General features: G+C 37.7%; 4 protein-coding genes across 6 annotated transcripts; 3 read left to right on the top strand and 1 right to left on the bottom strand.

Annotated features, from left to right (window-relative positions):
- Window positions 1-2,975: 2,975 nt before the first annotated feature.
- On the top strand, window positions 2,976-9,241 carry LOC122003052. Its single transcript, XM_042558483.1, has 11 exons — window positions 2,976-3,155; window positions 3,474-3,662; window positions 3,786-4,027; window positions 4,112-4,258; window positions 5,420-5,636; window positions 5,859-5,990; window positions 6,057-6,200; window positions 6,379-6,459; window positions 6,544-6,717; window positions 8,634-8,693; window positions 8,772-9,241. Exons 1-11 carry the CDS (start codon window positions 3,072-3,074, stop codon window positions 8,844-8,846), a joined length of 1,545 nt encoding a protein of 514 aa, XP_042414417.1. The 5' UTR covers window positions 2,976-3,071; the 3' UTR covers window positions 8,847-9,241.
- Window positions 9,242-10,518: 1,277 nt separating this feature from the next.
- On the bottom strand, window positions 10,519-16,873 carry LOC122003053 (mitochondrial uncoupling protein 1-like). 3 transcript variants are annotated; one of them, XM_042558484.1, is made up of 9 exons: window positions 16,593-16,873; window positions 15,557-15,775; window positions 15,389-15,467; window positions 15,108-15,241; window positions 14,930-15,028; window positions 14,739-14,843; window positions 12,460-12,534; window positions 11,553-11,639; window positions 10,519-10,805 (listed from the first exon to the last, which is right to left on the bottom strand). In XM_042558484.1, the coding sequence occupies exons 1-9, from the start codon at window positions 16,662-16,664 to the stop codon at window positions 10,770-10,772; spliced, it is 906 nt and encodes a 301-aa protein (XP_042414418.1). In that variant the 5' UTR covers window positions 16,665-16,873; the 3' UTR covers window positions 10,519-10,769. The 3 variants fall into 3 exon arrangements, 1 of the variants encoding a protein (XP_042414418.1); XR_006117763.1 differs by lacking the exons at window positions 10,519-10,805; window positions 11,553-11,639 and adding an exon at window positions 13,701-13,792 and having other exon boundaries at window positions 12,479-12,534; XR_006117762.1 differs by lacking the exons at window positions 10,519-10,805; window positions 11,553-11,639 and having other exon boundaries at window positions 12,479-12,534; window positions 13,701-14,843.
- A 3,910-nt stretch (window positions 16,874-20,783) lies between these two features.
- LOC122003054 (LIM domain-containing protein WLIM2b-like) lies at window positions 20,784-23,586 on the top strand. Its single transcript, XM_042558485.1, has 5 exons — window positions 20,784-21,119; window positions 22,136-22,235; window positions 22,327-22,358; window positions 22,956-23,045; window positions 23,193-23,586. Exons 1-5 carry the CDS (start codon window positions 20,979-20,981, stop codon window positions 23,406-23,408), a joined length of 579 nt encoding a protein of 192 aa, XP_042414419.1. The 5' UTR covers window positions 20,784-20,978; the 3' UTR covers window positions 23,409-23,586.
- Window positions 23,587-24,583: 997 nt separating this feature from the next.
- Window positions 24,584-26,493, top strand: LOC122003056 (proliferating cell nuclear antigen-like). The gene is made up of 4 exons (XM_042558487.1): window positions 24,584-25,072; window positions 25,543-25,695; window positions 25,781-25,878; window positions 26,059-26,493. Exons 1-4 carry the CDS (start codon window positions 24,754-24,756, stop codon window positions 26,278-26,280), a joined length of 792 nt encoding a protein of 263 aa, XP_042414421.1. The 5' UTR covers window positions 24,584-24,753; the 3' UTR covers window positions 26,281-26,493.
- The last annotated feature ends 35 nt before the right edge of the window (window positions 26,494-26,528 follow it).

Consider the following 26,528-nt stretch of genomic DNA (forward strand, 5'->3'; position numbering starts at 1 on the left):
TGAGATATTTGTTCTGCAGGATATGGTGAATCTGTTCGATACAGACTCAAAAGATAGCGATATATCAATTTGCTTTCGACAAGTTGGTCTCCTAGCAAGGTATTTACTCATCCATAGACTCTAAATAGGTCGAAATGGTATAGTCATTTCGAAAGGTGAAAAATGAATTTATCATCGTCTTATGCTTCTATGAGTTGTGTTTGGGCAAGTGCTTTATCAAGTTAGCCATGAGTACGAGATTAAGGACTCGATATTTGACACGATCTTACGAAGATAAGTTCTTCGATATTTGAGATGATGTTATAAACATAGGTTCTTCGAGTCGTGTAATTGTAAATAGAAAATTTTAGTTTTAAATTTTATTCGCTTTCTAGAAATATTTCGTTTGAAATTTTAAAATCTTTGAAATGTGCTATTTCCTGATTTTAAAAATTAATCGCATGCTAATTTTTAAAGTCAATAAATTTATGAAATTACAACTATCATTAAACTCTAGAGAGGCATTTTACTGTCTTAGGCTATACTATCATGATAGAATATTCATATTGTCATCATTTAGATATTTATGATTTAAATGTCATATATAGTATATTTATAGGATTTTTTTTATTTAAATGGAGGGCATAATAAAAGAATACTGGACTTTTGGATTGACTGTCCCGTGCTTCTTGATTTATCTTGATGACTAGTGGAAAATTTTAATGGAATCGGATCGATTTTTTTAGAGATAGTCAATAAAATTAATTAAGATTATTATTATTTTTAAAAAGACGTTCTAAGGGGCAAGGCATAGTTGAGATAGTAAGTGTGAGATATATCAGTAGAATTAAACAATGATTGATTTTCTTAAAATATCTTTTTAATTGATGATTTATTTGATTTTTTAATTTACCTATCTATATATAGCTGGACAACTTATTTGAGATATGAAGTGTTGCCACATAAAATTTTGAGGTCAAAATTCGACGTTTTCGAGCTATCTTTCTTTATATCTTGGCCACCTATATTAATGATTAGTAGTTATTCATGATTTATCTCCTCTGTGTTGACTTAGGAACGAATTGATATAGACGTTATGGACAAGCAAATCTTCTTTTACCCTATGTGAGGTCAATCGTGTGAGGTGCTTGAAGTCAGCATGTGACCTTTGCATAATGGTGAGGTATTTTGAAGGGCATGACTTCTCAGATTAATCACTTAGCCAGATGGATGGATGTCCATAAAATAGAAAGGCATTTTGAATCCTTTGGAGTAAAATAAAATTTATCAAATATACAACATGCTACCGAAAACTCTCTAATTCAGATTTCTAGTTTAACAATAATTATTTGGAAAAATTTAAATGACTCTTTATTTTCATTATAATAATTTGAAAAAAATAACAAAAGAATATCCTATTCTATTTTTTTATCACAACAATATTATTATTTTAGCATTGTTATGGTTAATACGAACTAAATGGTTGCTATATTTTATAACAGTTGATTGTGATTAAATTAAAATATTTTTAATTTAATTTAAAATAATTGAGGGCCCTTTTATATTTATATATATTTTTTTAAAAAAAACAAACTGTTCTTTTTTACTACAATATTTTTTTTTAAAAAAAAATTTTGGTCCATGATTAGTTTTGAATCTTGGAATTTATTGTTGAATCTTTTAAATTTGTTTTATCAAGAAACAAAAACATTTCTTATTTTGTAGGAATCATCTTCGTTGAGAAACCCGATTCCCGATTCAATGGGAGAATTTATACCGCTTTAAATCCTCGCATTCCAGGAATTCGTCCGGATTCGAAGAAATATTCAAGCTGGCTCTGCAATCGCTCCCGCTACATGCTCGCCAAAGGATCTTCCACTTTTGGCTCTTTATTTACTGCCAAAATCTCCAGATTCGGCGGCGGAAGCGCGCGAAACGACCTCGTTATAGAATCTGAGCTGTTGCTGCGGGTGCATTTTGCTACTCCTGGTTCGTCGATTTATTTCCAGAGGATAAACTTGGTATCTTGACAGCTAATGCGCTCTCGATCGCCTCCTCCAACCCACTGGCGAAACTCTATCCTTCTATATCATCCCGCCCGATTCAGAGCGCAGTGGGAGGCTTCTGAATCTTCGCCTGGTAAGCCACCAATCGAGGCTTCCTTTATCTGTTTCTGCTCTCTTTGTTATTCGATTTGTCGTCGAAGATCTGGAGTTTTGATTCCGCATTGCTTTTGAGATGTCTGGTAGTGTATACCCAAGAGGAAAGCTTCTACATTTAGGGATAGATTTGCAGTGAAAGTTCCCTATTTTTGATCAAGAACTTGTGTTGTTTATACAATCTTTAGCATGAACAGCTAACAATTCAAACTGCATGTCTTGCCCTTTCATCTTCTAGCAGTCCTCGATTATTGAATTAAAATGTTTAGGGTTTAGTGTGAACAGTGAAAATTTGGAGTTTTGATGCCGCATTGCTTTTTGAGATATCCTGTAGTGTATACCTTAGAGGGAGGCTTCTACATTTGGTGATAGATTTGCAGTGAAAATTTCCTATTTTTTGATTTGTTGTTTGTACCATCTTTACCCACGAACAGCTGTAGGTGATAGTATATTGATTAATTCAGAAAGTTATCTACTGTCAAATGTGCTGTTCAGGTTACTGTCAAGCTGATTGTCATGCTTGTATCCCAGCATTCAGGGTAGTTTAGTGATTTTCTTTTTGTTCAGGATCTAATATGATTTGCCACACTCCAAATTCTTCTTCTCAATGCATCCAATAATTTTGGACACTTTGTACTATCTAGTTCATAGGGTATCACACAAATGTAAACTGTGTAGCATGTTCCTTAGTTTCTTACATCTAAAACTACCTGACCTCACATAGCTGAGACAAACAGTTCAATGATGTTGATAAGTTTCTGGCTTGTAAGCATTATATATGTACTTAATCTTTTTGCTGCCTTTTGACCTTGTTTTGATCCTTTTTTTCCCCTTTGTTAGACATGTCTTGTTGGAGCTGGTCCAGAAGGGAAGCATACTGCATTGGAAGCGGTAACTATTGTTCTTGACCTTCCACCACCTCAACCTGGAACCATGTCAGGACTTGCATCTATTGATAGAGTGTCTGCGTCAGATCCGAAGTCTGCTTTGGCATTGCAGAGATTAGTGCAGGCTGCGGTAAGGATATAAATATTACAGATTTATGCAATTTAATGTGTATCTTTGGAAATTAAGTGAGTTTTAATGCTGTTGTTACTATGCAACCTACATAAGTAGGCTTCAAATCAACTTCTATTGAGCACGATGAGTGATGACCATCTCTTTTTAGATCTTGGATTTTATGAAAACCAACTAACTAGGCTGACCACCCTATATATGTCCATACCTGTGTGCTTGTCCTGTACCATCATTGCTCTTTGTTGGAGTAGGCAAATTGGGTGCTATATGCATTTACTATGAAATCGAGATTTTATGTTTTGATAATTATCAATGCAGGTGTGGTTTTTGGGTGAAAATGCAAATTATGCTGCTTCTGAATATGCTTGGGAGTCAGCAACACCTCCTGGCACTGCACTTATGATGTTAGATGCTGATAAAATGGTGGCAGCTGCAAGTTCTAGAAATCCTACACTTGCTGGGGCTTTGACACGGCTTCAAAGGTGTGCCTTTAGTGGAAGCTGGGAGGTACCTTTTGACTTTTGACTATTATACATATTAAGATTTTTTAAAAGATTCTTCTCTCCATTACCAATGAGCACTTAACATTGTCTTGTTTTCATGTGAATCTTGCTCATTGATGATGCACAGGTTCGGATAATTGCTGCTCAAGCCTTAATCACTATTGCAATCAGATCTGGAGAGCCTTATCGACTACAGATATATGAATTCTTGCATGCTTTATCTCTAGGTGGTGTTCAATCTCAGTTTTCACAATCACAACTTAGTAATGGGGAAGATCAAGGTGCTAGTGGTATTGGTATTGGGTCTTTAATTAGTCCTATGCTAAAAGTACTTGATGAGATGTACAGGGCACAAGATGATTTAATCAGGTAACTTATGACAAACTTATTACAAGCGAAGAAGTTAGAATGTTTATTTTATGTTGATCTATGCTTGTGTCCTTTGATTTCTAGAGATATGCGGAACCATGACAACAACAAACAAGAATGGACAGATGACGAACTAAAGAAACTTTACGAGACTCATGAGCGACTTCTTGATTTGGTTTCATTGTTCTGCTTTGTCCCAAGGGGAAAGTATCTTCCTATTGGTCCTACCAGGTAACTCTGACTTGCATCTTTTGGTCATCGTAAAGCACACTTGTATTTGCATAGTGCGGAGTTTATGTTCATACCCAATCCGTTATATCATACTAATTACATGTCATGTCCTAGGCCCTCATGTGAAATGTGGATGCAGAATGCTAATTTCTTGTGGAGTGGGAGATCTGTATCAAGTGTCTAGTTGGTTGAACTTTTCATTCATTGCTTCCATATTGTGTTCTCGTTGGGTTTAACAATGTGGCAATTGATGCTTTGGATATTGTGAAGACCCATTTCTTCCTTGTTGGCGGCCATGTATTTGTTAAATTAGGTGCTACAGAAAATTATTATAATGACGATGCATATAGTTCTAAACACATTACATTGAGTGGAGGTTAAACGAGAATAAATACACACCACTAGACCTGATTAGTCATCTGTGCTGAAAAACAACAAACTAGTGGTTGTTTCGGGGTCAGGGCCACTACAACACTAGCTCCTGACTAGCTGTGGGAGCAGGTAGAGGACCGTCATGACAATGATTATGCGACTGATAATGCTATTCAAGTAAGCATAATGCAGAACTATATGGCAAAAGTGCAATATCAATTTTGGTTGTAACTAACGCAAATAAGAAGATCTAGCATACCTTTTTCACATATTGTAGTAGTTGTCTCCAGCTAATTCCCTTCTTGTTGCTTGTAAGGTCGTAAAACAGCCAAAGAATTGCCAAATCTGTTCAATTTGGCTGAGTTGAACTAATTTCACCATCTTTGACCAATTCCCTTCAAGATTGAGAGAAGAAAATTGCTTACAATCATCTTGCAATGCCCATCAAAACCATAAAAAAAAAGGGCATATGATTTCGTTGAGTTTTTATTGTGGATCAATTGAGATATAAAATCTCATCTGCCAACAAGTATTCAAGTTCTATACTTTATTTCTAGTGAAGCCACGAGCTAAAATCCTCAGTTAAGGATGTTGCCTTTTTATTCATCATTGCAGTTGAAGGCTTGGGTGTAATTATTTTTCTGCATGCAGTCGCAATTTGTATTTCCATTTACTTTTAAGTTTGATATCCGGCTTCAGTATGTGAATGAGTGTCCAGGTTTACTTGCATTAGCTATGAACAGATTTAATCATCTATCAACTTATTATTTCTTGGCTTTTGATATGCAGTGACAAACTCATTGACATATACCGTGACCGACATAACATTAGTGCATCTTCTGGTTTGAATGATCCAGCTGTAACAACAGGGATATCTGATTTGGTGTATGAATCTAAACAAGTTGATGTAAAGCCATCTAATGCTATTGATCCTGAATTGGCAATGGCTTGGGCAGCAGGTTTAGATGATGGTATGTGGGAAAATAATGCACCAGCAATGGAGAAGGTAAGATGTGTACTTCTACAATGCCGGTCTCTTTTAGTGATGATGTTTCCATAATTTTAAACAATCATAAATACAATTTGCTCAAATGTAGAAGATATGGCTACTTTCAACTGTGACTGCAGATCATACTGTTGCTCAGCTTACATAGCTACATATTTCCGGTTTTTTTATAATCTTTGCTTAATTGCTGAAGCCATGGAGGGTGTAATATGTTGTTGCTAGGTAAATGAATTTCTTGCGGGTGCTGGAACTGATGCTCCGGATGTTGAGGAGGAAGAGAATTTAACTTCTCGGCCATCAGTGACATATGACGACCTATGGGCTAAGTCTATTCTTGAAACTTATGAAGCTGAGGTACTATAACCATCAATATAATTATTAATTGTGTTTGTGGTCTTTATATTATAGCATTTATTCCAGGGAGATGATGCGAGATCGTCAGGGTCATCGTCTCCTGAATCAACTGGCTCTGTGGAAACATCTATATCATCCCATTTTGGTGGTTCGAACTATCCGTCATTGTTCAGTTCACGTCCATCAGGCTATGGGATTTCACAAACTTCAGTATGTATCTTTAATTTGCTGAAGAAATAGCCTACGTAATTGCCTTAGATTATTCATATCATTTGACATGAGTTTATGGATCATTTCTTCTGACTGAAGTAGCTTTTTCTCTCTAATTTTTATGATTCAAGTGGAACTAAAGTAATAAGCATTTTTTTTAATCTGGACGTATTATCAGGAAAACAGGTCAGGAACCAATGTGAGGCGGTTCAACAACACATCTACTGGTGGTGCAGGTTTCGAGGGAATTGGATCTCCGGTTAGCCTGCTGCTTTCTACAAAGCATGTTGTTGTTTTCATTATCTGGATTATACAGCTCTCATGTTCCAGTTTTCATATTTAGGTTAAGGAAGAACCACCATCGTACTCATCTATGCTTCAGAGATACGAGTCCTTCGAAAATCCTTTAGCAGGGGCTGGTGCACGGAGTTTTGTCTCACAGGATGATCACACAAGTACACAAAATCCACAATTTGGGAAAGCCTTATATGACTTCACCGCAGGTGGTGATGATGAGGTACTTTGTGGTTTTTATGTTAATTGCTATTCTTTTTTCAACTGATTGCTACTTAGATCTTGTGCCTCCACCGGCAGTGATGAATGAGATTCCTTTTTGCTTTCCTATCATTTTCTTCTAAACAATGGTGAGACCATGGGCATCTTCTATTTCTCTAGGATGCATTTAGGAAATAGCTATTATATTCCCTAGGAATTCTCATGCAATAAGTATTCTTTTATTTCATTACAAAAATAAAATTGAAATCCTAATTTACATGTAATTATGAGTTTCTATTTGTAAAAAATAGTTAATTTTTACTCTATTACAATATTCTTGTTCTATTCAATTGATCCGGTAGTAAGAGCGGGCCCCCCCCTTCTCTTGCAAAGTCAACGCCAAGTGGAAGTCACCGGAACAGCCGCCCACCCAGAGGAGAGTGTGGTCCGACCGGACGGACGGCCATAGATGGCCGGTCCGACTGGACTGCCGGCCGGCCGATGTCGGGGTTCCGACGCTCAGTTAAAAAGGTCATGGACCGAGCTGACCTTTTGACCGATCACAGTCATAAAGCACCCCTGTTTGTTAGTCTCCACAAAGCACAAGTAAACCACTGCGGATGTCCGGTCGGATGTTTAGGTATCTTTCCGCTCGGACTACAAGTTGGGAGCAAAGGAAAGGGCCAGAGGATTTCTTTCTCTGACAACCTGTAGGTTTCACGTGTGTGTCATGCTCCAAATCTTGTGACAGGTAAGCTTTCTGACAGCCGCATACCTAGGATAGGACAGGGGACACTTATGCACCTTGGTACGCGTGCCCAAACCTTTCACAGCTCTATATAAAGAACCTCAGGTTTCATCGACAGGGGATGATGGTATGTACTCTGAGACTTCTGGAGCCACCTTGTTCATCGTGATTTACCTGACTTGAGCGTCGGAGGGTCGTCGCTGGGAATCCCCTTCCCGGCTCGACCTCTGTGCAGGATAGCCGGAGCATCTCGACACTAGTTGGAGACCTACATCAGCGAGCCTTGGAGCGTCACGTGCCCAGCGTCTGCTGACTTCTGGTTCGGACAGGATCATCAATCTTCCAAAAATGTATTATTATGGATGAGCAAGCAGATTGGACGACTTGATCAAGCTACACAAGTTGAATTGACTAGATTCAATTGGGTCACCAAGTCTAGTCAGTTGCCCAACCTAACACGTGTGACTGATAAAGCTTGTACCAAATGGTTGGTCTCGTCAAGGGGTAAGTGGGGTCAGATTGGATGAGCTAGATGGGTTGGTTTGACTAGATGAGTTAAGGCATAACGAGTAGACTGAATGGGCTAATTGGATCAAGTAGATCTGACATACCGAATGGTTGGTCGCCTCAAGGGGTCAGTTAGATTGGATGGGCTAGGTAGGGTGGTTTTGATTGGATGAGGTAAGGCATGACGAGCAAACTAGATAGGCTAATTGGATCAAGTGGAACCCACTAGATCAGGCTAGTATGACCGGAAGGGCCAATCAAGCTAAGTGAGTCGATTGAACAAGTTGAACAGGTTAGACCAAGCAAACAACCGAGCTGATCAGGCTGAGCAAGTAAATCAATCAGGTCGCTCAGGAAAGGCAAAGAAAGTCTAGCTAGTCGTATGGGTTGTTCAAGGTTGGAGCGCAAACAACCGAGCTGATCAGGCCCCTTTTGGGTCGGATAGATCGGTCAGATCAAATTCTATAACTCTTACAAAATAAGTGAATCGCATGACATTACTCATGTAAAGAATATTTTATCATTGTGAGTAATATTCCTTTTCTATTCCCAGCCAAATGAACTAATGTGAAAACAAATTCAGAGATATTTGTCAATTTTGATGACCAAATGCATACAAATTTCCTGACAATCTGCCATGATATATTCTATTTGAGTCGCTAATCCGGATATCATGCCTTCAGTTAAGCTTAACAGCTGGAGAGGAGGTGGAAATTGATTACGAAGTCGACGGTTGGTACTATGTAAGTCTCCTTGACAGAAACCTGTCTTCGATGTATCATAACTCGAACCTAATTCCTTATCTTATTATCCATGTTCAGGTGAAGAAAAAACGACCTGGAAGAGATGGGAGAATGGGCGGACTGGTTCCAGTTCTCTACATCAGTTCATCTTGATGTATCCGATAAGACACAATCTGTTCAGCCTTCATAATTTCTCTTCTCCCATTTGAGAAAAACTGCAGATCTTTTTTTTTGGGCTCCATTTCGTTCTTCCATACCTGGTACGACATTTGTGATGAAAGAAGCCCAGCAGAGATCCATTTTGGCTCCCGCATTGTAGGCCTGCCTACCTGCCCGCCCGTTTCTGGATTTCCATTCCTGGTATGAGCTCTATTCGATGTTGTATCCAAATACATGTGTTTGTTCATTTTTCATATTTCATTCTCATTGTTTTCGTATGGCTGTTTTTGGCCATTAGGTCATGTAATTTTACCGATCGCGTTTGTTTATTGCCTTTGAATTCTATGATGCAGTCTTTGTAAGAGTAACGCAAGGTTTTCCTCTTTTTTTGTTCTTGACCACTAATTAGTCAGTCGTCTACAACTCTACATCCATTCTACTCGAATCCAATGGTTTGAGGGGCCTCCCAAGCAATCATGAAAACTCCCCTCATTGTAGTTTTGTTCCCATGTGGTACGGCAAAATTCTTACAAGTAAATAACGCTTAATTTTCAGAATAAAAAAATGTCTCAGTGAAGACGGTAGTTGTGCTATTTTATCAAATAAACTCGATGCTTATTTTTATTGAGGCGGGATCTTCTAGATCATTTTTGTGATCTAAAAGATATTTCCTTTATATATATTGATGGAGATAGATGGTATTTATTTATTTTACAAGTGGAGATTATCTATTTCCATCAATACATGCGAAGTCGCGGTCCAGAGGGATCTCCTTTAATTTTCATTCAGTGGGTTCATAAGTGTTCACTGGCCACCCAGCTGCCCGCGTGCGCGCCTGAGTGGGGTTGCCCACACGCGGGCCGCAGCAGGGGTGGGCAGCGTAACAGCACTGTCATGGGCATATTGAGATACAAACCCCGTGAAAAGAACTACAGGGGCCTTTTTTTTTCTCTCTCTAATCATCGATTTAATTTTTTGTATGAATACCCCTGCGCCTTACAAAACTACTATTTATCCCGCGTGATGGGATCCTGCGCGATGGGGTTACGATGGCATCGACTTGTATCCAAATATAAAAGTAAATAATAATAAAAAAGTGAAATAATAAAATGATGATTTGTTATTTTTTTTAGTTATTACAATTTTAAATATAAAATCTATGGTATGTAAGCACTCTATTACAAAAAATTTTCATTTTAAAATTTTTATTGGGCTTAATACTATATTTTAACTCTTAAATGGTAAAGTCAAAATTTGAATAGCATAATCAAGAATTTAAAAAGCATAACTTATTTTTTTAAAATTTTTTTTTTTATATTTCTGATTATACCAATTAAATTTTATTTTTCAAGTTTAGACATTGAATTATAATATTAATATAGAAAAAAAATTAAAACAAAATTTTTTTAATGTGTATATATGGTGTGTGACTTAAAAGAGGTGATATATCAAAACTATATATTAAATCTTAAAAGCATCATAATACCTTCTGGACCTCTCACAGATTTCTATTAATTTTACCTTGATTATTAATCTTATTATTTACTGAAAAAATAACACCGATGCCTAGCAGTAGCAGATGAAGTGATATAGCATTTTGGGAGAAACAAAAAATATATAAATTACAAAGCAGAGTGAAATTTTCCAAACGACTTGTCCCTGACCGTTATTTTTAACTTATCTAATACAAAATGTTATATTATCGGCAAATTTCTAATTACACACTGAAATAATAGAGTTCAACGATTTCAGGAAATAAGAGATAAATGTGGCAATAAATTAACACGAACAATGAATATATTTGTATAGCAGGTTTTTCACTAACAATCACATCTGCCACTATGTATTCCTCAATTTCCAGTGTAGAATCCGAAAGGTGAGCAATTAAGAGATAATGAGGTGTCCTTTCTTGCAACATCAAAAGGGCACCTGGCTTACAAAAACCTTTGATACCTGTTAATTGCAACAAAAGGGGGGAGTTTATAGTGTCTGTTTCCTTTAGAAAAAAAAAAAACAAACTTGTTTTCCATTTTTTTTTTCAAAAAAAAATCTAAAAATTTTCTTAAACAACATTTTTTTTTTCGTCAATCACACAAAAGGTGCTTCAGCTTTAAAAAAAAAAATGAAGAACCAAAATTCAGAACAAACGCATTGCAATTTACATTGATTTGGCGATAAAAGTTCTAAAAAAAAAGCAAGCTATTTGTTTTTCTCTAACAATTTTTAATTATTACTTATCCATGCCTAAGGAACACCAGAGCCAATGGGGGCATGAGACATGCAAGCTAGACCTGGAGCTGGACAGGCGGCTGATTAAGGCTGGCCGGACCATCGTCTATCAATTATAGTGAAACTATATCATTGTGAATATTCCTTATCTATGTTTTTCACTTATTCCTGTAAACCAAACGAAACCTATGAATGTATGAGAATGATCTCATCTATCCTTTTCTTTTCCCTCCTAGCTTTCCACCCATGTCCTTATCTATTTTGTACTGCAAACTAAGTGCAAGATAAATGAACTCTCGTACTAGAATAAGTTCACCAACTGTTTTAAGCAATCACTCAATCGTATCGCCTAAATTGAAGGATAGTAAGATGCCTTGGGAGATGTGAATTATCGACTTACGTAGACAAGTAGTTGGTGTTGGATGTGCATCTGAAAAAAGAGTGAGGAAGTTACCACCATGTAGTGATTACCTGCTCCAGTGTCAAGAACATTATCACATTCCAGGATCCAAGCCGGGCAAAATTTGGAATGAATCCTTTATAAAAAGCTAGAGGTCCCTGCAAATAGATAATTTCTTTCTCAGTGATAGATAAATGAATGGATGTAACAGACAAGTTGACTCGCAATGCTACTATAGAAAGAATTTAAACAGATAGTATCATTGGACTTTTGTTCAGAAGATCAAAAGATGCGAAGGAAAAAACACAACTGCATATGTTCATGATCTGTTGAAATTTCAACCATTTGTGTCTCTCTAATACCTCTAGCCAACCTATTAGAGGAGCAAAAAATGCATAAATTTGTGCAGACAAGATCAGCAAGTATGACAGCGTTATGATTAAACACTAAAATTTTGTTTGTTTAGCATTTGAGTTCGTGAAAAATCATGACTAATAAAAAAAATTCTAGGCCGATAGAAATGTGGGTATTTGGGGAGAAAATGACCATGAGCCCTAAGTCATCGTTTCCTCCTCTGTACATCAAAACAACAAATACCTTTTCTATTTAAAAATTACTTACGCCAAACAAATGCATATCTGCAGATTTGATGTTCTTGTTTAGGTTCATGAAGTTAGACAAAGTCTTCTTATTTCTAATTATTCAATTTTCATTAACTCTAATATTATCCAAGGAGACAGAACATTTATGAGGTGAGATTTGTTAATTTGTAGATGATTAAATTCCAAGTTAAAGCATGTTATGAGAATATAAACCAAAATAAAAGATCCCGAATTATTATTTTTTTGTTGGAATATAATGTTCTCTATCAAACCAATAAGATTTCAATTTGAGGAGATCATGAAATTTATCACCTAAAACCCTAACTGTACTAAGCACGTTGGAAAGCAGAAAACACGAGAAGGATTTATAAATTACTTCATTTTTAAGTGTCTTGATGAAGCAATCGAGTGTGTTTTTATAGGATGGATCCCCCATCATTCTCGACTTGACCTGCAGAGAGGAAATTCAACTGATAATTTAGGACTATAAATATATTTATGCAAGTTAGGAAAGGGTGGTACTATTTCGAGCTAGTTGCTCATGATATGAAAGAATACAGCAATCCAAAAAAGTAACTAATTTGTGTTCAGCATCAAAATATTGAACAATATAATCAATCGTGCACACCATAAATGGAGAATGGTCGCAACTTTTATTCAGACTAGCAAAGGAGATAGTATCAAAACATTGAAACTAGCAGCTAGATATTCATTGTGGCCGTTTCATTTTTTGAGATTAGTCTACTACCTGTCAAATATGACCTTAGGAGAGAACATGGTCAGAGGAAGTCACGTTGGATGATATTTGGTCTAGTCTAGAATTTAGATTATTTCAAGTGTCTATTCAAACTGGAACTAATCGGCGGCAGAAATCAACATGTAAGGATGAGATGATTGTCAATTTCCCCAAGTTACTTGGAGGTATCATTCAAATTGTTCTAAAATGATGAAAGTTGGGATGAGGTGAGCAATTATGATGGCCAAGTGGAGTTTGGTTTAAATGGTTTTGTCTCGAGGGTTAAGTGGGGTTAAAAGTATGTTATATCTCTAAGTGAGATTAAAGAGTGTCTCAGCTAGGGATAACTTTGTAGCTTTACACAGTGTATAAGACTGTCGTTGCAGTTTCTTGCCTTTTATAGAATCAGCAGGGAGTCTTCATCCAATGGTCTTCTACCATGTCCTTTGACCATTGGAGGTCCAATTGTTTTCTGTTGTTTTAATTTTGTTCCATCTAAACTTGTGTTGCCTTAGAATCGACAATATGTTGATTCCTCAAATCAGCTCCTATCCACATGGTCCATTCACTGCTTTGCACACATTTCTTCATCTAATAATTCATTTTACTTGGTGGATGTTTTACCCACATTATATGGCAATGGGATTACCATTAAGATAAAGATGGCTAAACTGTAGAGGATCATCTTAAATAGACTTTCTGCTTTGCTTCCCATTAGCAATGTATGTAGCAAAAATATAAGATTAAAGGCCAAAAAAAGTAATTTAACGATTAATGCTTTAGGTATATACTAATAAGCAGCAAAATGCAGTAAACCACACATGTGCTTGCTCAGATAAAACAAATGAAGAATAATAAATCCTGAGATAAAATGGTCATACCTACAAGTAGAAACCGACCAACTGTCGGAGTTGGCAAAAAACTTGCATGTGAAGTGGGAAAGGAGAGAGCCAGCTAATCAGCTGTCACCACTCTTGTTTGGAGAAATAAGAGAGACTGTTGATCAGACTTTCACTTAGGGCTAGTCAGTACAGCAAAGATGTTAGCAATTTGAGTGCAAGGAGAGTAAATCCAAATTCAAAGTAGTTTTCTCCATCATCCATATACAGCACATGCTTACACACCTTCTATGTATGCTTCTAATCCTTACCTCATGTCTGCATTTATAGCAGGCACATTTAGTGGAAACTTGGAATCCATTTCCAGTAATAATGCTTGTAGGCACAATGACGATCAGAGAGTTTGGACATTTTTGTTTCAACTATCATCAAATCCTACCTTCAACATCTGTTTAGTCAAGGCTTAACTCAGTAAGGTTGAAACCTTCATTAAGGTCAATGTTGTTAGGCTAGATCAATCTCATCTACATCCTCAACATTTTCAGACCTACACGTGTTCACACAGTTCCTTAGGTAGCTCTGTATGGAAATGGTTTGTGTATTCACTGCACCAAGAAGGGAGTTAGAGGGCTGAAGGCTACTCACCAAATCCAACGGTGTTGTGTGGTGACAAGAATGCAGAGTTAAAAATTTGATTTGGTTAGAGAGGTGAAACATCCTGAATCCTCAAATTGCTAATTGCGCAGACCTATCTTCGTAGCTTTATCTGCTCACTTAGGTTGTGTGGTGTCATATAACTCTATGCTGCATTCCCATAGGTTGTATAGGGTCATACAAATTGATCCACCTCTTAGTCTCTCCACTAAAGAATGTCAGGACCATAGAATAGAGAATAATCATCAAAAGAAGTTGAGTGCTTCCCATAATATGTAATCCAACCATATTCTGTTTATTTATTATATCTTAACAAAAATTATGTATTATAAAGTAATTTAAGAAGATTTTAGAAACAATCATTCCATATTTCACAGTGAAAACTACATCAATCAATCTAAAAATGAGTAGAATAGAAAAATATACCACATCAACAGGAGAACCAACACAAACAGCAAAAAACCCAGCAGCCAAACCAGCTAAAAGATGGGTGAAAATGTCGTCTGAAAATCCAGGGATTCTCAAGATCATCTGCGTCCAAAGGAGGGTGAATCATATATTTAAACAACTAAAGGCATGATGAAGGGGTAGAAATAGATGGTGAACTGAATTTTGACCTGTTTTATTTGATCATAGCTGGCTAATTCAGCAGCATTAACAATAGCATTTCGTACAATATTAGGACCAACACCAGTCCACAGAGCCCCAAGTCCTTCCTAGTTTGTAGTTGGTGAGAATCATAAATTGCATAAGCTTTTTGACACTACCTCTAAATACTTAATTCTAAAACTTTACCTGTTTGATTATTTTGACATAAGCATCCAATGCTCCTAAATAACGCCTTGGTACACCAGGTGGAAGTTTCCCTTCGACTTGGAGGCGTACTTTTACAAGATCAGTTGGATTTGCGATGGTGATTCCCAGAGCACCTAATTGAGTTGTAACAATTAGGCAAACATGTGAAAGCAATCAACGGTAGCAATAGTCTATCATAGAGAACATAATCGGCCACCACAGTTATCAAACATTTAACAAATCAATAGTTCATCTCAGTTGCACTGGTCCTAGAAGCTAACCAGCTGTAAGACCAGCAAGAATTTTCTTGAACAAAGGAATATCTCCAACAAAACTATCACCAACATAAAAGGCTTTCACCTGAAAGACAGAAAAGGGTTTTGTTAGTATTTTCCATAGTGGTGATAAGGTTTGAAAAAATCAAGTATAAAACAGGGATTTAAACTTACAGGTTCATACAACCCAATCCTCAACCCACCGAAAATGCATTGACGATGAAGCCCGGGCACCAGGCCTTTCCATAATGCTACCAAACCTTCCTCACTAAGTATTGTTATTACAGTCCCTAACATTCCCCTATATCTAGAAGTACTCATTGCATCCCCTGATGATGCTTTCTTCTGTAGTTGAAGCCTGACTTTTGCAGTATCCAAAGGAAGCGTGGAAATCTACATAAATAAAATACATATTACATGATGAAATCAGTATTATTGCACGCTGAAATAGCCAAAAAAAAAAAAAAAAATGCTAGCAAGGCACAAGTTCTGACTGTATCATTTGCTGAAATTTCATAAGTTCTACAAATTCGTTTAATAGATTACCAAACAAACCACTCACTAAAGCATGCTGTTTCACAGATTGGTAAAAGTGAAAAAAGAAAAAGAAAAATAAAAGAGTAAGCTAGCTATAAATTATCCAGCCTCATCCCCATGGTTGCTAAGATCTGGCATCAATGTGTTTTAAGAATCAAACATACGGAAATAATTCAGGGTAGTCGAAGCAGATTTCGACCTTGAAATCAAGGAGCTGAAATCACTTATTAGCGAAATAAACATTAGCCAGACACAAGTTGGGACTGTAGCGTTTGCTGAAGTTTATGTCGTTCTACAGATCCGTCTGACGGATTATCAAGCAAATCACTCTATAAAGAGTGCTGTTTCCCAGATTGAGTAAAAAATGGAAATAAAACTAAACTAACGAAAAATTATCCTGACTTCATCCCAGCGGACGCTAAGATCTGGCATCAATGTATTTTAAGAATTAGAAAAACTAATACCAAAACAATTCAGAATGGAAGTGGATTTAGACCTTAAACTGCTCTACTCCCTCAGTAACAAGCACTCTTGTCCGTTGACTTAATTCGCTGCAGGTAGCGAGGCTAACGGTGTCAACGACACATCAATCACTCTATCATCGCATTGCGACATGAACGGGTAGGAAAGGAAGCAAAACTAGGATGCGATGGCGAAAACAAAGTAAACCTACCTCGGCGACGCAGGCGGCAATGGCGCTGCTGGCCAATCTGCCGGCGAACGAGATCTCGGTCCTCTCCGCCATCGCGAACCGAGATCCGCTACTGGCGAAGGGGGATCAGAAAGAGAGAGTTAACGACGAGGATTGGGGATCTCAAAGAAGCGAAGCGAAGCGAAGGAATCGGCGGCGACTACTTGCTCTCCCACCTTCCGGGCAGAGGTGATTAAAAAGGGCCACTTCCGCACCGGATCGCAGGTAGTTCCGATGTCGATCGTAGTCGCATCGCGTTCGAATACACCGACATTAATAATTATCAATTCTTGACCATACGAGCCACGTGTCGGCAAACGAAAAGTATAGTTCACCTGTTTTTTCACACCGTCCCTTGGAATTTTAAAAATATCAAAATTTATCATTTTTATTTACAAATTAAGGAGAAAAAAATTAGAAGGGTGTCTTTTTTTTCAATAAAGGGCGTCTCATTTTAATTTATCTGCTCATCTTATAAATGACTTAATTATCCTAAATCGTAATATTTTTATTATTATAATCTCCACCCTATATTTTTCATCCCGAACTAGGATTGCATTGCAGCAACGATAAGACAATAACTAATACACAATTATAATAATTATAGTCTCTTAGCTACTATATAATTATTAGTTATTATGATTTAATAGCTGACACCAACTGAATTGTCACATAAACTATGTAATAGTTACAGTTTTATATTTGTTATAATTGAACTGTCATACTACTATTATAGTAGTTATAGTTTTTTAATTGCTATATAATTATAGTAACTAAAATTTTATAGATGTTACATATTTAATGAATCTATATTATTAATTAAGATGGGATAGGCAACTTGATTTTTCTATATATTTTATGTCTAAATAAATTCATCATCAGTAAATTTCTAAAAATAAAAAATAAAAAATAAAAAATTTATACATAAAATAAAAGGTCGGATTCAAGTAATAATAATTATAAAATCATAATTACTATAATATACTTAGTATGATTTTATAAGTTGATATAATGTACCAATCAAGTTAAGAATTATAGGAAGGATTTATATAAAAGATAATAATATTGATTAGTATTGGAGGATAATTAAATAATTACACAGCTAAATAGTGGTGGGAGAAGACATTTTTTTATTAAAAAAACAAAATAGACGTTTTTTTTAATGATTTGGAAGGGGGGAAAACGCCTTCTTACTTTTTATTTTCCTCAAATTCAGACACGGCACTTATTTTTTTAAAATATATAAATATATCTCGTACCAGTTATAAATTTTAAAATATCAAAATAATGATTTTTAAAAATATATAAAAGACCAATGTGATATAAATATTCTTATAATTTTTTTAAAAAATATTACATCAGTTATAATGTAATCGAATTACATTATAATATTGATTATTTTATTTAGTATCATTATAAAATTATAATATAATTATATAATCTAAATTATAAAAGATAATAAATTTCTATAATCTAGATTATAAAGTCAACACCATGTAATCCAGTCTGAGAGTTTGCGGGATGAATCACTGGATGATGATGGGTGGTGATAAATAATAACTTCGGATGCCGACGAACAGAGAAGGATCCGAGAAAATCACAGCGGACCTCACAAGAGCTTGAATGCGGAATAATAGATCCGAGAAAACCAAAGCGGATCTGTGAACAATACCTCACAAAAATAAACTCCGATGAGGTACCTCGTGGAGAGGTGAACTCTGATGAGGAATACCGTGGATCAACGAAGGTTTGACGATCCAGTGGATGATCTCCTCTTCCTGTACACTATGAGACCAACCGATAAAGCGTTAGCGACCTAAGACTGGGATGAGAATCCCTGGCTAGACCCTCTGATACTCAAGTTAATCCCTCGGAGAAGAAGAAGTACCGAAAAATGGGATTAGAGTTTGATTCTAATGCAATGCGTATGTTTGCGTACCTGGTCAGTGGAGAAGATTCCCCTTTTTATTCCACCTCATCTAACCTCCACAGTCATGAGGTGGACCCCGGTTCGTTAGAGTTTGTTAGGAGATGACGTAAGCCAAAACTGCAATAATAGTTTAAGGAATCTTTTTCTTACCCCAGATGTACGTTCTTTATCGTTTAGCATACCTATGGAGACTTCTAGAAGCTATTTGCCGCCAAATTAATTAAGCTGTCATATGATCACATATTCTTATGGTTCACCTGTCACATACACTTGGTTAGTCACATAAGCTTATTCTGTATACATAAAGAATATCTTTTGTTTTATTAGTTTTGACCGGTATTTTATACTAGATATGTTATTTATACTCGATCGGAACTCTACTATTATAAATATGTCAGAAATCGTGTAAAATTGAAACCCTTTATGTTTGATCGACTTTCCATGTTTGGCGAGTTTATTGTGCCTGGCCGATCATACATTATCGGTCGAGCATAACTAATTGGGCGTGTGCAAACCCTATTGCCCGATCGACCTTCCCTCGGTCGGCTGTATGCTAAGGGTTGTGCGAGACTAAATACCTCTGTGCTCGGTCGGTCTATTGCACCCGACCGATCGTACCTTATCGACCGAGATTAACCAATCGGGCGTATATAAATATTCTATACAGCTTAAGGCCGAGCGCATCTACGCTTGGTCAGTCTCTTCCACTTGACCGATCTTTACTTGCCGAACTCATATGCTCGACCAGTATTATTACGTTCGACCAGTCTTTATCTGCCGAACATGTTAATTATGTCTTCATTCTGCATGAAGATAAGTACTTCTATACTCGGTCGGCTATTTATACTTGACCGATCTTTGTCCGCCGAACTCATATGCTCGCCCAGGGTTGTTCTATCGACCATGTTAAGTCGAGTCCTTTCTGGCGCTTTAGGTCCGTACGCCTGCTAGGTCGCCCGGGATTACATTACCGAGCGAGTTACATATATGTCCGTCCAGGCTTGTTCTACCGGTTGCGCTAAGTTGAGTCCTTTTTGGTGTTTTAGGTTCGTACGTCCACCCCGGATTACATTACCGAGCGAGTTACATATATGTTTGTCCAGGCTTGTTCTACCGGCTGCGTTAAGCTAGACCCCTTCTGGCGATTTAGGTCCGTACATCTGCTCGGTCACCCGAGATCACATCCCCGAGTGAGGTAATCTTGACCGAGCCTCCTTACTTCTTCTTTCTTCTCCTTATATCCCCTTTCATATTATTACACGGACTCCACTCCTTATAACCCATATCAGATTATATTATAAGATTACTGTTTAACTAAAATTTAAATATTAAGCATACTCCTAGTCCATTTTTTGCATCAATCGATCACCGACGTCGCTTCTGCCGTCGGGCACCGCCACGGGCCATCGTCGTCGGGCGTTGGCACTGACCAACGTCACTGTCGGTCACCGATGTCGCTATCACCGGCCACCACTGGCTATCACCTCCGACTTCGATAGAGGTGCGACAGTTGTCGTCATCGGCCATCGCTTTCCACAGAAGAAGTCGTAAGATATTTTCATTATTTTATAATAGTACGAATTATTTTTATAAAAAAGATTAAATATCAAATAAAGATGTAATCATTCTTATAATTAAAAATTATATATATTATTACATCACCAAATATAATAATATAATTAAAATTATATTATATTACATTAGCATTTACGTCTAACCAAATGTAACCATAAATGCAATAACTAAATTGTAAATTCATCTAGTGGTGGCCCACATCTGTGTTCACCCATTCCACGGACGGGTCTCAAGTTGGTCACGTCTTTGGGTTCTCAAAACTTTACCAACCCATGTCATCCAATCAAATTCGTCCTCGCCCAACAACCGATTACATCACCCCCCTTTTCTCCATGACACTTGATTTTCTCCGCACGCGGGCGGGCGATGTAGGAAACAGAAAGTTTAAATTGGGAGTAGTTATAACAACCACTCTTTAGTTCATAAACCGCGTGAAATGATTAAAAAAAAAATACCGCGTCCGTATGTCTAAGGATAATTGACAGGACGTTGGGACAAGCTAATCTTATAAACCACGCGAAATGAGTGGTCGATGGACTTGATAACCAGGGCCCACGACGAAAATGAGAGAGAAATAGGAGACGTGTCATAAGTTAGTGGTTCGCTTACTCCGTCCATGGCCTTGCCAGACAGCCAATCGAATCAAAGTGTGCGTTTATATCTACTTTCTCGCGTGGCATCGACGCCTTCCTCAATCGCGACCTCCGGTCGCTTTCCCTTCCCTTTTCGTCGGATTCATAGCCACCGGCCGCGGAGAAACGACGAGAGATTTCGGTTTGTTCCTTCTGTCACGAGAGATTCAACAGCTGATCCGTCGGTGGTGGACCTAGAGTAGTTGGATCGAGAAAAAAAGGGGGGAAGAGATGGCTTTCAATTTCACCGGCACGCAGCAGAAATGCAAGGCCTGTGACAAGACTGTCTACCTCGTGGATCAGCTCACCGCCGACGGAATCGTCTTCCATAAGTCCTGCTTCAAGTGCAATCATTGCAAAGGAACCCTCACGGTATCGTTGTTTGCCTCCCTGCGTAGTTTTTTTTTTTTTGCTGTTCTGGGGGGTTTCAACTTCGTTTTTTTTATAATACTCAAAGTAGAGAGTTTGATCAAGATGGGTACTTCCAATTGTACTGAATAATTTGGAAGATTAGGATTCCGGGTCAATGGTCGATGCTGTAGAGTTGATATTCGAGTTACTCCTGCATAGCAACTATTCAATATGCTATTTTCAGATCATGATAAAAGGATAGCGATTTTGCCTCCATCCATTACCCGAGGTCATGCAATCCAATAGCCGATTGCTTTCTAAATCTGTTGCTCTGAAATGTTGGTTTGTCTATTGTTTATTTGGTAGGGCTAATCACAAACCACAAGACAGAATAAGTCGGGAGTGATTTATTGATTGATGATATATAGTTAGCAAGATTACTATTGAACTGAGAGCACAAAGCCTGCGCTTTGAATCTTTACCATCAGGATGAATTCTTGCATAGTTTAGAACCCCAAGGACAAAAGGCGAGATTTTTCTCAGAAACCTGTCTCTAGTTTATGCTCTTAGTATGAAGAAATTGTAGCATGATTGCATCGTCTACAACCGCTTGAATGTTGAGGGGCTGGTGATGGGAAGGCCCGCAAAGTTATAGCTCCATTGGGTTTCAACTTTCAATGCCCTTAATTTTGATAGTATCTCGCTGGGAATGATAATTGACCACTCTCAATTTGAGAATTTTACATGTTTGGGTTAATCATGTTGTTTGAGATGGGGCTTTCTATGTTAAACAATGAGAAGTAACCATTCATCCTTCTTTACTATTGAAAGCAGAAAGGAATTGTAGAAATAACTTTTTACCACACAGAAAAGAAAAGGAAAGCTTCTCTGCTCTTCACCTTTTGTTCTAAAAGCATTAGTTAATATGATAAAAATTCATTTAATTTATTTCAACATTATAAAGTTTTTGATGACAATGATAAAATTAAGTTGTGAAAATAGTAGTTTTTTTCTAATTCCTTTCTTTTTCTTCTCAGCTAAGTACATATTCATCCATGGAAGGTGTTTTGTATTGCAAGCCTCACTTTGAACAACTCTTCAAGGAATCTGGCAACTTCCACAAGAATTTTCAGTCATGTGAGGCTTCATTACCATTAAAAATAATCTGATGTGACTTTCTCATAATATCTTGACTAGTAGTCGTCTAAAATGTCCCCCTGTTTTTCAGCTGCAAAATCTGCTGATAAAGCTCCAGCACTGGTTAGTAAAGATCTGCTAAATACTGATTTCTTCAATGCTTATTTTAAATCACTCATCCTCTGTTGTATCAACTAGATTGTAACACCTCCCTATAATTGATTAAATTTGTGTTGTGAAATTTTTTCAACCAGAAGCCACAAGCAGTTTATGTTGTGAAAATCACACATCTACTTCGTATTAGCTTTGAAATTCCAAGTTGAATATTTTAAACTTCGAAGGGTTGAAAAATATATTGTCTAACCCTAAATTTTATCTTCAGCTCACTTGCAGATTAGTTTGCAGCAGATTCTATATCATCTTTTCGCAGTGTAGATTACTTTGTGAAAATCACAATTTTATCTCATCTTTAGCTTCGAGATATTCCAAGTTGAACATTCCAAACTTTTAGGTGTCTGAGATGTAGTTTTTTAGCCCTAAATTTTACTACAAGAAGATTCAGAAACTACCTTATGGTGCTTTTGTCATTTTTTAAACAAAAACAAGCCATTTATAAATTAGTTTTCGCTACGGAAATCACAAATATATTCCATACTTTACTATCTCAAGTTGATCATTTTAGACTCTCCAGTGTCTAACTTTATCATATCTGCTATCCAGACTAGATCTCCTAGCAAAGCTGCCGGTATGTTTTCAGGAACACAGGAGAAATGTGCTACCTGCGGTAAAACAGCATATCCTCTCGAAAAGGTCGGACCGTCTTATGAACTGCTATTATTTTCAATCTAAATTGATAGAGTCAACCCTTAAAGTAGAGTCAAAATATATATATATAAAAACTCTAGATTAATTTCAGTGTTTTGGTCCTGATGATGATCATGGCATGGACTTCTTCAGGTTAGTGTTGAAGGCCAAGCCTACCACAAGTCCTGCTTCAAGTGCTCTCATGGAGGCTGCTCAATCACCCCTTCCAACTATGCTGCCCTTGAAGGGATTCTCTACTGCAAACACCATTTCTCCCAACTTTTCAAGGAAAAAGGAAGCTATAACCACCTCACTAAGTCTGCTTCGATCAAGCACGCCGCCGCCACCGTGACTGCTCCTAATCTGTAGCCATATTGGCTTTTGATGTGTTTGCTTCTTCTTGTTATGTGGAGCAAAACTAACTTAGGAGCAACTGCTCCTGTGCTTAATTTTCCCCTTAGATTTTTTCTCAAGATTCATATTCTCTTAAAATGTTTGTGTTCAGTGTGGGAAATGGGAAATGATTTCAGATGTGAATTATATGTTAGTTTGTTGTGTTTAAAGTTAATCTACACTTATGATAGAATATTGCTTGACAATGGAGTCGGCTCAATGGATCGAGTGATCAGGTGAGCTTGAAAGATTATGAATGATTGTGTTCGATTTGAATTGTACCTGATATTGTGAGTATCCGGTTGGCTCAGGTAAGTAGGATGCACCTACATTGTGGCAAAAGGTGAAACGCTCGTCCTCAGCGTCCTCGTCGTACCCGACCCAAGATCATCACGGGGAAGGTAAATCGTAGCATCCGAGCGGGCATGTGGCAGACAGGGTGTAATACGAGGATAGGAGATTTATTTTCCAGCTGCCCCGAGAATTGACCCTGCCGCCTAAGGTGAAACGCTCGCCCTTAGCGCCCTCGCCGTACTCGATCCAAGATCATCACGGGGGAGATAAATCGCAACATCCGAGCGGGCATGTGGCAAACAGAGTGTAATATGAAAATAGGAGATTTATTCCCCAGCTGTCCCGAGGATCGACTCTGCCGTCTCATTGTGGCAAGTTCCGTCACATATCAATCCGGATGCACCTACATGATTCCACCCTGAGTTGTTGAGTCAGTTGATCCGAGATCCGACCTGTCAAGTCGTTGAATTGTCGAGTCATTAGACCGAGCTTTTCTAAACCATTCGACCTCTTTTAGTCTAGATCGACCAACCACAAAGCAGATTCAGTCTAGATCGACCAGCCACAAAGCAGATTTCTTGCAAGTTTGTAGACTATGCGAACCTATTTTTTTAAAAAATTCAGTTCGATCTACAATTTAATGTCTAAAAATTAAAAATTCAATTTAGCATAATAAGAAATTTTAAAATTAAATCCCATCTAAATTGACTGGTTTTTTTTAAAAAAATATATTTCTGAATAAATCAAATTTAATTTTTAAATTTGATCGGTTTCACTTAACTGCTGCTCACTGCCAGTGGATTGTCACCGCCGGTTCAAGTCGGTTTAAATGTAAAAAAAAACCGCGAATAAGAGGGAGGGAAACGTATTGCATTTTCCCGCCAAATACCTCCCAACGCCTATTTAGCATTTCCCGTGCAACTCCCCTAACCCTAACCCTAAACCAGGAGCCCAGCATCGACAGCCTCGTGTAAGAAGCAGCCGACCGAAGGAGGGAGAAGAGGCGAGGGGAAGTGGAGAGGTCAAGATGTTGGAGCTCCGGTTGGTGCAAGGAAGCCTGCTGAAAAAGGTGCTGGAAGCCATCAAGGAGCTGGTCACCGATGCCAACTTCGACTGCTCCGCCACCGGCTTTTCGCTCCAGGCCATGGACTCCAGCCACGTCGCCCTCGTCGCCCTCCTACTCCGATCCGAGGGCTTCGAGCATTACCGCTGCGATCGCAACCTCTCCATGGGGATGAACCTCGGCAACGTCTCCAAGATGCTACGGTGCGCCGGCTCCGACGACATCATCACCATCAAGGCCGACGACGGCAGCGACACAGTCACCTTCATGTTCGAAAGCCCAAGTACGAAGATCTACTACCCTTTCTGATCCCATTCTAATCGCTTCTAATCTGTGTTTGTTTTCACTCTGCGGTTCTTCAATCACATTGTGTCCTCCAAGTGTTTGAGAAAATGTGCGATTTACAAATGCGAATCCATTCTTTTTCATTTTTTGTCAGTGATTTCTTGGATCTGCTGCTTATAGTCTTGCGTTTTGCAAATATATGCAACTTAACAGTGGATTAGTTCCAATCTATTTCCAATGTCTGTGATTCCTTTGATCTTCATTTTATAGTTTTAGAATTTTTTTCTCCCTCACATGTTTAACATGCCCAACTAAAAAAGATGATGCTTTTCCTTAAGATATTACTCTTGCATGTGTTCGTCTTGGTTTTGCCACGGTGAAATTGTGCCCTCCAAGTGTTTGAGATTATGCGTGACTTATATTAGACGATTTAATTACTCTGTTCATCCTGTACCTGATTCTGATTAGATCAAGACAAAATTGCTGATTTTGAAATGAAGCTGATGGACATAGACAGTGAACACCTTGGCATTCCAGATGCTGAGTACCAAGCCATCGTGAGGATGCCTTCTGGGGAATTTTCAAGGATTTGCAAAGATCTGAGCAGCATAGGAGACACTGGTAAATTATAATCTTAGTTTGATTGAATCCATCAAGAATTCATTTGTGCTTTTCTGCTGATTTCTTGTGGTTTGGATCTTGGCAGTGATCATTTCAGTGACCAAGGAAGGAGTCAAGTTCTCAACTGCTGGAGACATTGGAACTGCCAACATTGTTTGCAGGCAAAACAAGACAGTAGATAAGGTACTTCCAGAAAATGAAACTGATGATGATTGATTAGTTTTGGGGTTAGGAACAAAATAACCATGGATTTCATAGTGCATTTAGGTTCAATATGTGGTGCAATGAATATGCTGTGAACTCAATACCTTTCTCTTATAAATGCTTGTAACAATATTTCACACCTGCCTTTGTCTTCTGAAGCCTGAAGAAGCCACTGTCATTGAAATGCAAGAGCCTGTGTCGTTAACTTTTGCTCTGAGGTACCTGAACTCCTTCACCAAGGCAACACCGCTCTCTGAGACTGTAAGCATCAGCCTATCGTCCGATCTGCCGGTTGTGGTTGAGTATAAAATTGCAGACATGGGATATGTAAGGTATTATCTTGCACCAAAGATTGAAGAGGAAGAGGACATGAAGCCATAAAACCTTCCTACTACCTTCAGCTCATGCTTCAGTGTTTATATGAAAAAGCTTCTATTTCTAATGTAAGATTCTGTGTGTGGACTTGAATTATTATTCACTCTGTTACTTTCAGTAGGGTTTCATTTTGTTAAGGTTCAGTTTGGAACTTGAGAAAGTGGTCTTGATTCAATTGTAGTTGACTTTTAATCAGTTAATGATTTTAGCATTGTAAAACTGATCTGAGTCTGTGCCACCCCACACTTTGTTTG

This window comes from Zingiber officinale, chromosome 7A (assembly GCF_018446385.1).
Source record: "Zingiber officinale cultivar Zhangliang chromosome 7A, Zo_v1.1, whole genome shotgun sequence".
NCBI classification, from domain to species: Eukaryota; Viridiplantae; Streptophyta; class Magnoliopsida; order Zingiberales; family Zingiberaceae; genus Zingiber; species Zingiber officinale.